The 10,661-nt window shown below is 52.7% G+C and overlaps 1 protein-coding gene across 1 annotated transcript; it reads right to left on the minus strand.

The window, feature by feature from the left end:
- Positions 1-1,466: 1,466 nt before the first annotated feature.
- LOC139321427 (cytochrome P450 2G1-like) lies at positions 1,467-8,626 on the minus strand. Its single transcript, XM_070950130.1, has 9 exons — positions 8,420-8,626; positions 5,776-5,938; positions 5,537-5,686; positions 4,950-5,110; positions 4,428-4,604; positions 3,697-3,838; positions 2,774-2,961; positions 2,195-2,336; positions 1,467-1,851 (listed from the first exon to the last, which is right to left on the minus strand). The coding sequence occupies exons 1-9, from the start codon at positions 8,597-8,599 to the stop codon at positions 1,670-1,672; spliced, it is 1,485 nt and encodes a 494-aa protein (XP_070806231.1). The 5' UTR covers positions 8,600-8,626; the 3' UTR covers positions 1,467-1,669.
- Positions 8,627-10,661: the final 2,035 nt, after the last annotated feature.

Raw genomic sequence — 10,661 nt, forward strand, 5'->3', positions numbered from 1 at the left:
TTTGAAGAGGTCCCAGCAAAGGGGGCTTGTCTTTTGCCTTGAGATCACAATTATCTCAAGAGGTTTCGAAGGCCATCTTTGTTCAAACTGCCCATGCTAGATGTGCAGCTTCCAGCCCCCTCCCCATACCTCCCCCCCACAAAGCCCAGATTGGCTAGAGGAATTCAGGGGATTGCAAAGCAACGGCTGACCCAGGAAACGTTTGAAGTCAGAAGATGCTCAAATGCAAAATTGAGCACACAACAAATCTCAAGGGAATGTCTGTGGTTTTCTGAAAGAGAATGGCAGCTGTTGAGGGCATTCAGGGTCTGGATGATATCTGTGGGGGGAGGGGGGAGAAAGAGCTTTAATCCTAATTATGATCCTGACCCCAGAAAGGCTGCATTGCAAGGGGAGCCCTTTGTGGCCAGGGCATCAGGTGGGACTGGTCCAGGGACTCCTTTGGCCCCTTCACTCTCTTGCCCTGCCATCCTTTCAGCCCTCTGGATAGTGGGCACTCCTCCTCCTCATAATTTATATTATGGCCATAGACCAGCATATTATTTTATTTCTTCTCCTTCTTCCCGGCTGTGTTCACACAAATAATTCAGATCAGATTCCATGGCTGCACTTGCCCAATATTTCCCTTAGCATCATCCTGGATTAATCTTTTGGAGTGGGGGGTCTTAGCAAACAGAGTGAACGTAGGGGAGTTGATGGATGAATACACCAGGGGACGACTCTATAACTGAACTATGCACCTTGTGTGAAGGCAGCCTGGGAGCTGTGGGTTGGCACAGGGGGTTGCTGCTTTGGGGGTTCCCTCATTTCTGGGTGAGCTGCTTTTCCCTTCGGCTGACTCTGGGCTGCAACCCATCAGCAGCTGTTTCAGATCCCACTGAAGCTTGGCCAGTCCGGCTGGGTCCTCTTGTTCTGCCCAGAGAGTTGCTCCAGCTCAGCTGGCACTGATGCCTGTCCTGGAATTTGCCCAGAGTCTGGCCTGAGAAGCTGACCGGAGCTCGGTGTGCACCGGTGCTGCCTGGTAGCCATTCTTCTCCAGCCCTGCAAGGCGGCTGAAGGAGGCTGGGCAATTCAGGCCAGGTGCTCTACTGGCCCAAGAAACAGGGCTGAAGGGTCCCTGGTCCTTTGTCCAGCCTTTTCCGCACCCCACAAAGCTCACGGCCTGAGCAAGAGGAAGTCCACGTATAGGGGGGCATTTGGGGCCATGTGGTCCGGGACAGGCCGGTGGGGGAGGGTATCCTGTGGCTTTTTATGGCAACGTGCTGGGCAGATCACCGTTTCTCTGGCTTCCGCTCACTTACTTTTTCTGCTTTGCTCTCTTGAAGCAATACCACGTAGACCATCTAGATTTACCCCAGTGATTGTGTTGGGGTACAATACCAACCAGAAAACAAGCACACACACACACACACACACACACACACACACACGGCTTAGAACAAACTTAGGCTGCACCAGTTCAGGTCACCTGCATCCCCGCAAAGCTTTATATTTTCAAGGCAAACACCTGGAAGAGGCATCTTTCCCCAGCCCCTCAAAGATCCTGGCCCCTGGGGGGGTTGCAGAGAAGGAGACTGTGCAAACAACGCCCCCCCGAAAGTCCAGCTGGTGCAAAAGCACAGGAGTGCAGAGGTGGGGCGCACTCGCCCACCCGCTTGGCTCCCTTCTCTCAGCGGGGGACGACCAAGAGCTCGTACAGGGGCGGGATGGTGGCAAAGCCGAACTCTTCAGGTGTCAGGTCAATGTCCTTGGGCTCCACCACAGGCTTCAGCTGGAACCGCTGCAGGATGGTGGTGAAGAAGAGGAAGAGCTCCATCCGGGCCAGGGCTTCCCCCAGGCAAATGCGCTTCCCTGTGAGGCAAAGGCGGGAGAAGCAGGCTTAGTCCCTCTGGGCAGGTCCAAGCCATTTCCTGGCCAAAAGCTGGATGGCCAGGAGCCACTCACCGTTCTCTGGGAAAGGCAGGGCCACTGCCTAGAGGGCCACCTTCCGCCTCTCGCCTGGGTTCCTGAGTTGCCAGTGGGGGCAAAGGGGGGTCCAGCATACGCAGGAAATGCCGAGGCAGCCCCCAATGCCAGCTTGGCATGGAAACCAGAAAAACAGGCCGCAAAAGGAAAAATCCCAAGGGCAGCCAAGAAGCCTGGCCTGGGAGGGGGTGTGTGTGGAGGGGAGAAAGGGGGCTCAGTGTATCTGCACCTGCAGAGAAGGGGACAAAGGCGTCGTTCCTCTTCAGACACCCGTTCTCATCCAGGAAGTTCTCCGGGTGGAACCCTTCGGGGCTTTTAATCTTGGTGCCGTCATGCAGGACGGTGCTGAGCAGGGGAAAGACTTCTGTGCCCTGAGGAAGAGAAGGCCCGGCTCAGAGGGACAGAGGTTCTTTCGCCCAGGTGGCACCAGATGCCTGAGCAATCTGGGCAAGGCGGCCAAGAGACGATCTCCTTTTTGCAGTGACAGAGCGGGGGCCGGTTTGGATGGTGCTGAGTACCTGGGTTTTCCTACCCTTCTGTCCTGCCGATCCTTTGGGACCCCATCAACACCCTCCCCCCAGCACACCTGGCCGGCTGGGTGGGCGGAGAGGAGGCACTGCCTTTGGGCCATTAGCAAACTGCCCCCTCAAGGTGGGCACTTTCCGCCTGGGGCTCCTGCATCCTGGCCAGCCCTCCTCGGCCCCTTGTCTCTCTGCCCGATCCTGCTGGGCAGCCCAACCAGCACCCAGTGTGGCAACATGCCAGCCCCATGCCCCTTGGCCCATCTTCCCCTCCCCATGGCTCTGACCTTCGGGATGAGGTAGCCTCTGAATTCTGTGTCACGGGTGACCGCGTGGGCCACGTTCATGGGGATGAGGTCGCTGAACCGCTGCACTTCATGGATGACTGCGTCCACGTAGGGCATGTGGCTCCGGTCTTCAATGTTGGGGATCCGGTTCTGGCCAATCACACTGTCAATTTCTTCCTGCATTTTTGCTGGCAAAAGGTGGCCTTAAATTTAGTGGCTTCAACTGCACTTTTTCTGATGCTCCTGGATCAGTGGCCAAAGAACTGGGCAGGAGGGTCTCCACTTGCTGAGGAGGCTATTCTCAAGGGCCGTGGGGCTGGCATCCCCCCTTTCGTCCCACGGCAGGGGAAGCTTCTGGCCTGACCTCCTATATGGGTGGCTCTCAGGCTGGATCCAGGCCTTTGTGCAGCTCACAGCAACTTCTTGCTGGCCTAGCGATTCCGGTGGCACTTGGGTGGGGGCTGCTTCCTGGCCTAGAGGCATGTGCTCTGGTGGGGCTGAATCAGTGGTGAAATGCTACCAGTTCGCACCGGTTCTGGCAAACCGGTAGTGATAAAAACTACTGGTTTGGGCCTACCGGTAGTAAAAAAAAGGAAATCCCAGTTTCTAGTGAATCTAAATCGCGCAGGATAGCTGTCCCCCCCCCCCCACTGTTCTGCTTACCTTCCCAAGCTTCCTTTTTCTGTGCGAAGCGTGCGTTTGGCATGTACTGTGCATGCACGTGTGTGCAGTGTGCATTTGATGTACACTGCACATGCACGCAAAGAGTATGTTTGGCGCACACCACATACCACGCACGCACGCACCATGCATGAGCGCACATGCAGCACACATTTGGCGCACACCGCACATGCACGGCCAGTGAACTGGTGGCAAACCGGTTCAGATTTCACCACTGGGCTGAATCACACACCCCCAAATACCTTGCACTTCAGGGTACTTCATCAGCAACAGAAATCCGTATCGCAGGGTGGAGCTGACCGTCTCTGTCCCGGCAAAAAACAGGTTGAGGGTGGTCATCTCCAGGTTCTTCTGGTTGAATTCGCTGTTCGGGTTGTCCTTCTCCTGAAGGCAAAGTGGAAGCCAAGTGCATGAGAAGCCCTGGGGGGGCTCGAAGGAGGCTTTCCAGCTGGGTTTGGGGGTGCACACCAGGCGAGTCGAGCCCTCTTTGGAGGCTGATCAAGTGCCAGCACCCCCAAAACAGAAATGGCCCCTTGGTCCTATCGAGTGGCCAGACTGGCCAAGGGATTCCCAGGGGATGGGCTGCCTCCACTCCCGGCCCCTTTCCTGCTTCACCTGCCTCCCTCCCCATCTCTGCCAGTGCCCCAGTGCCCTCTGCAGGAAAGGAGCCGCAAAGGCTGGGCATCCCAAGGTTGCCCTTGGAACGAGGGAGGAAGGGCGGCTTGGGCCCTGGTGCAGCTGCAGAGACTGTGGCCTGGTGGGCTTCTCGCTTTTCCTTTGGCTGGGTTGGAAGTTCTTTTGACGAAATCCGGCTGAGAAGCTCCCACCTCCCAGCCTTTCTGTCCTTTGGTGATTGTGTTTGCTTAGGAAGGGAAAGCCTGCTCCTACCCCTGGGGCTTCTTTTGCCCTGTGGCAAAGCCCCCTGTGCCTTGTGGCTGAGGAAATCATCCTTGGCTCTCTGCTCGCGTCCTACCTTCTCCATCTGGATGAGAAAGCAGTCAATATAATCCCGGGGAGAGTTGGGGTCCAGGGTCTCCTTGTTCTTCTTCACCCTCCTGGCAATGAAAAGCCTCATGTCCTCCAGGATGTCATAGATCTTGGTGTGGGGCCCTGGGAAGTATCTCAGGAGGTTGGCGTAGATATCGTAGAACTGCAGGAAACGAGAGGAAAAGGATGGATCAAAAAAGAGCTCATTGCAGCCAGTGGATGCATAGCCAAAGGGACTCAATGAGATCAATTAATCAATTAATGAATGCAGCATTTCAAGAATAAATCAGCAGGTGCATTTGCAGAATAAAGCTGATATGAGAGGAATATTGGAGATTTTTTCTTTCAAGGGTCCTTTCCTCCCTCCTGGCTGCCCCTTGTGCCTTGGACCAGAGTTCTCATCCTCCCAAGCCACGGCCGTTGCCCAGCGTCTTCAGACAGTGCCAGCTTCTCTGAAGGAGGAGCAGTCTCGGACCTCCCATTTTGCTGCAAAGAGGCGAGGAGCTACCTGAGACCAGCTGTTGCTCATCTGCCGAAAGCTGTCATTCATCATCTTCATGAGAGCCAGAAATTCCTTGTCTTTGTAATCAAAACGATTCCCAAAAATGATTGAACAGATGACGTTGGACACGGAGCAGCTGAGGAAGAAGATGGGGCTGAAGGGCTTCTCTGGTGCAGAGGGAGAAAGAGAGAAGAAAGGGAGGGTCAACAGGTTGTAGGAACTGCTTAGGCCAAAAAGGTAAATAATTTTCTCCTGATTTGTTTCGGGAGGGGTGGAGGTGGTTCCTCTCTTCCCCGGTTCGTAATTATTTGCAGAGGAAGGGATGCCTGATGCCTCTTTGAGTCAGCAAAGAAAGAAACCACATTCCATGATGCTCTTTTTCAGCCCAAGCATCTCCTGGACCAGAAGTCTCCTAGTCCGCGCCCCTGCTCAAGGTCTCCTGCCTCTCAGGTCCCCTCCGGCCCTGTGATTCTATGTTTATCTTCTGGACATCTTGACATCTGACCTCAGCATTGCTATAATGGATTGGATGGTGGGTTGGTCCAGAGGCCTTTCAAACCGTCCGCTCTCCCTCTCCCCCTCCCCAGCCTCACCTTGGGTCTTCTGAAATTCCTCCAGCAGGAACTGGGCCTCCTCTTGAATCCGCTCCTCGATGGATTTCTTCCCCATTCCAAAATTCCTCAGGATGGTCAGGGAGAACCGGCGCAGCTGCTTCCAGCGCTCCCCCTCGGCAAAGACCACCCCTGGGGGGCAGAGGAGAGCAATGGGCCCCGTGGCCAGGAAAGGGGGGGCAGCCTGGCCTGCTCCTGCCCCGCCAGCCTGAGGCCCTCACCGTAACCCTGGAAGGTCCTCTGCAGGGTCGGGTTGGTTTTCCTCCCGGAGAATTCTTCCGCCTTGTCAATCAGGGCCTCCTTCACGGCTTCGTAGCCACACAAGATCACAATCGGGCGGTTCCCAAAGTACACCGTGAAGACGGGGCCGTATTTTTCCCGCAGCTGCACACAGGAAGAGGAACCAAAAGGAGAAATGAAAATACAGGCAGTCCTCGACTTGCAACCACAATTGAGCCCAACATTTCTGTTATTAAGTGAGACATTTGTTAAGTGAGTTTTGGCCCATTTTGCAATTTTTCTTGCCACGGTCGTTAAGTGAATCTGGCTTCCCCATTGACTTTGCTTGTCAGGTGGTCACAAAAGGGGATTATGGGATCCGGGGATGCTGCGACCGTCAGAAATATGAGACTGCTGCCGACAGTCCAAATTTTGATCACATGACCATGGGGATGCTGCAAAGATTGTAACTGTGAAAAATGGTCATAAGTCACATTTTCCAGTGGATGGTCACTAAACAAACTGTTGTAAGTCAAGTTCTACCTGTACTCAGATCCAGCTCTCCAGAGTTAGATGGCCCCGTCCCTGGTTCTACTTCAGGTGAAGATGGGCTGCCATGTTCACATTCTCTGAAGGGAGGGAAGCGGCCATGGCTGAAATCCTTCCCAGAGAGAAAATGGGCCACAGGATGCTTCTTTCATCTGCCCCACCCTGCAGGGCTCCTCTTTCCACAGACGGATCACCCACCTGCCTCCGTAGGTAGCTGCATCACCCAGCTTTGGTTGATTGACAGAATATTTTGATTCATGGAGCCACCCATCTCAAATTCATCAGTTGGGTAACCACGAAAGGCCAAGCAAGGTCTGCCTGAGGACAAACTCGAATGGAGAACTGAGGGTTCCCAGGGCTGCAGGGCAGATGAAGGAGAAGGCAGCGCCTTCGTGCCTTTGTGTGGAGCCCCAGAGATGCCCTGAGGCTGAGCCTCAGGGTCATCCGTGTGGAAACCTGGAAGAGTTGGGATCCATCCAAGCTTTCTTGGACTTTGCTTCCAAGCTCTTCCTTCCTCAACCAACCGCATGGAACCAACAGGACATGTGTCACTGGATTACTACAAATTCTTGGAATGCAATCAGAGTTTCTCTGCTGTGGAAACCGGCCTCCACTGCCCTTTGAAGGACAGCTACAAGGAGGGCTGGATTTCCAGTTGATGTCGCAGTGGGAACAGACTGGAAAATAGTGGGCTCTGATGAGCCACATGAAATCCAGCTGGATGAACTGCTGCCGGGAGGCTTTCGAGCCATAGCTGTCACATTATTTTCTTTCCATTATTCTTTATCATTTTCAATTTTATATGAATAATATCACTTTACGCCTTAAATTTCTCCTCAGTTACACTTACTCCAGTTAAAAATGGGTGGTAGGGGTGCTGGCTACTCTAGGTTAAGATATATTATCATGATGATTTAGATTATGTATAAGATGTATAAGTTGTGACCCAGTCAACACTCTGTTCATAAAACATGTATGATGAAAGAATTTTTTAAATAAAACTTGTTTTTTTTAAAAAAAGAGGGCCCACTTCATTTTTGCCTTGGACTAGGCCAAGAGTCATTCAACTTGCAGGACTTGAGCAGTTGTGGCTCAAACGATTGACACAGAACGTTTGCAGGGCAGCCACTGAAGGTGCCCTGATGAATCACCAGTTGCCTTGACAGTCCAGTTCTTGGAACAAGAACGTAAATATTGTTTATTAAATAAACATTCCTTTATTCATCATGTAACATAACACACTGTGTACTCCTTAGTCCAAAGAAAAATTGCACAATGTCCCAAAGTTGCACCAAGACAACACACACACACACACACACACACACACACACACACACACACACACACACAAACACACCCCACACACACTCCTAAAGTATTGGAAACAAAGCTTCCAATATTCTAGAAAACAGCTCTGGGGGATCTTTTGACAATGGAGGCAGCATTGGTATCCTTCAGGTGTGTAGCTCAGGAAAGGAGATATTTGCATTTCCTGATGCTTCATCATTAATATCCCAGACACTAGACTAATTAAAAATGGGTGGGGGGGTTGGCTACTCTAGGTTATAGAATTGCTCCCCAAAACAACTTTGTGTGCCATGTTTTGGGGGACAGGCTTTCCTCTGCCAGCTGAATAGTCTTGACACGGTTCCGCAAGGAAAGCAAATCGTTTTCCCAGTCCCATCAGGCTGCTCGAGAACCGCTTTAGTCTAGAAAAGTGTTCTCTAAACTTAATTCTTGTGGCTCCCGGGGAGAAACTCGATCTGCTTGATCAGAAGGCAATTCTGCCAAATCCAAGATGCGATGGCCAAGGGGAAAACTCCTTTCCCAGATATCACGTAGGTGTGAATGCATAAATGGAAGCCGAAGTAGAAAGGAAAGAAGACCAATCCAGATTGGATCCCAAAAGAAGATTCAGCCCGAAGAATCTCACGGAAGCTAAGGGAAGGTGGTGCTGGAAGGAGACATCTGGGAACATTTGGGATCGTGGAAAAGGAAGACCCAGGGCGCTGGCTGAGGAGACCCAAGAGGCCAGGTGGAAGTGGACGAGGGGAGAACATCTCTGGGGCTTCCTCTGGGCAAGGGAGGTGGACTTACCTTGAGGAGGGAAGGCAAGGTTTTGAATGCCTTAATTTGCAGGAAGTTCCCAACCAGAGGCAGAGGAGAGGGTCCAGGAGGCAGCCGGCCCCTGGCAGAGGACTTCCTCCGGACGAACAGCAGGACGAGGCAGGAGAGATAGGCGACCAAGAAGAGGGAGATTACGCTTGCCAGCTCCATGTTGTCAGCCTCTGTCCAGACTCAGTGCGGTTGTGGGCATTTAACTGGGGCTGGGTTTGGCACCACTTCTAGGTTATGTAAGAGCACCAGGTAAATATATCAAATGCTTAATCACTGATACTGGTGCCAAATCAGAAAGAAAGGTTTTTTTGGTAACATATGACCTAGTGTTCATCAGTCATATCTCTGCAGAGTGTTTATGCCATGCCTTATCTCCTCGCTTCTCTCTGTTTTTCCCCTGGTGCCCATGGGCATGGCTGCATTCCTGCCCAAGGAGGGTCCTGGCATTGGGGGCCTCCCTCTGCTTCTCCACTCCAGGTGCTCAGAGGGCCACCAGAAGCTCCCAGGCCAGCTCAAGCAAGGGCGCCCCAGGAGCTTCAGCAGCTGTACCCAGAGACCCGGAGGAGAGGGAGGCCTTGGGTTGGTGACCAGGCAGTTCCTTCAGGCAGTGCAGGATCTGCTGGGGATTGATTGATATTGATATTGATTGATTTAAAAGATTTATAAGGCCACCTATTTTAAATATGACTTTTGGAAACTCAAGTTTAAGAGAGCAGTTGTGCCCAGCCTGGTGGGAAAATCTGCATCTGGCCAAAGTTACCTGGGACAACTGCAGGGAGAGGCAGTTGTTTCCAGCTGTTTTCAGGCCTTGACTTGGGGATCAGGAGCCCAGAGGCTCCCCTTTAGGAACAAATGGATATGGGCTGCTGCCCTCCAGATTGGCATTTAGTGTGGTCTCTGACTGGCATTTGGGCTTTGCCATTGGGCACGCTACAGGCCAGGAAGCTCATCTGCAGCCAAGAGCTGGAAATCTGGCCCTGCACAAGAGCACCATAAAGTCCAGGGCCTCAAGGTCCCTCAGGGCACCCCGTCTGTGGAGCCAGAAGTGGGGTGAGGCTGCAGGTGGACTTTTCCTTTAGTCTCTCCTATGACAGCAAAGCCTCCTCCCCCCGATGCTCCTGGCCCTGGGGATTGAAGCAGCAAATGCCTCCCGGTCAGATGGGGCAGCCCTTCAGGACCTTCAGTGGGGATCTTCACTTGAGGAGACCCCCTCCGACCGGGGCCCTTCCAGAGGACTGGTCCCCACAGAACGCCCTGGGCTTGGCAGGTTGCAACCCACCAGGTCTGCCATGGAAGGCTGTTGGGGAGACTGTTGACCCCCAGGGAAGAAATCAGTGGGAAGACAACGCCCCCCCTCCCCACCGGAGGGCATCTGGACAAGACCAGGCTTGGCAGAAGGTGGAAGTAGGAAATGCTTTGTGGGGTGTCTTCCCCATGTCTCTATTTGCATCTTTAAGTATTTTCAGGAAGGACTTTAGCTAACAGGAAAGCCAGTGTTTACACCAGGTCTGGCAGAGGAGGGGATGCAATTACCTGGGGACGAACGGGACCCTCCCTTACTCCTTTCTTTGTATTGGCAGCACACAAAGTTGTGCCATCTTCCCTCACCTTGGGTGGCACAAAGTCTTCCTCATTTGCTTGCGGCAGATGTGAGGCAATATTCATCTTGCCCGATGTGTATATTGCTCCTAAGCGTAAATGCACAAACAATTTTTAATCATTCCCAGTGCATTTGAAGCCTGTTCTGCCCCCAACAGCCCAGTCAGAGACCCAAAGCTCAGGCAGGGTTGGACTGAGGTCTGTGAAGGGTGGGGGGGGGTTGTGTTTGTTAGTCAGAAATGTTTTCTGTTTAAAATCATATCCTTGTACTAACAGAAACACCTTCAGCACAAACAAAGCCCAGGCTGTTGAAAGTTGGATCTAGCCCAATAACTCAAGGACAGACTTCAATTCTTTTCTGTATCTTTATTGTAGGCTTAATGGTACTGGAGGTCACTGACCTTGTACCTTTCTCTTTCAGGTATACATCTGGATGGGATGTGGACCTCGTGGTCGGAGCTATTATACCCAGGAGGAGGGGCAAAGAGGTAAGGAGTGGTTACGGGGGTTATGGGGTATATGGTTGGTTAACCCTTGCAGGGCCGGCCGGGTGATCAGGGAGGTGTTGTAGTTAGACATTTACCATGACACAGGCGGAGTTTGACCCCAGGCAGGGAGCCAA

The sequence above is a fragment of the Pituophis catenifer genome, unplaced genomic scaffold (genome assembly GCF_029215685.1).
Source record: "Pituophis catenifer annectens isolate HBS135680 unplaced genomic scaffold, rPitCat1.0.hap2 SCAF_9, whole genome shotgun sequence".
Taxonomy (NCBI): Eukaryota; Metazoa; Chordata; class Lepidosauria; order Squamata; family Colubridae; genus Pituophis; species Pituophis catenifer.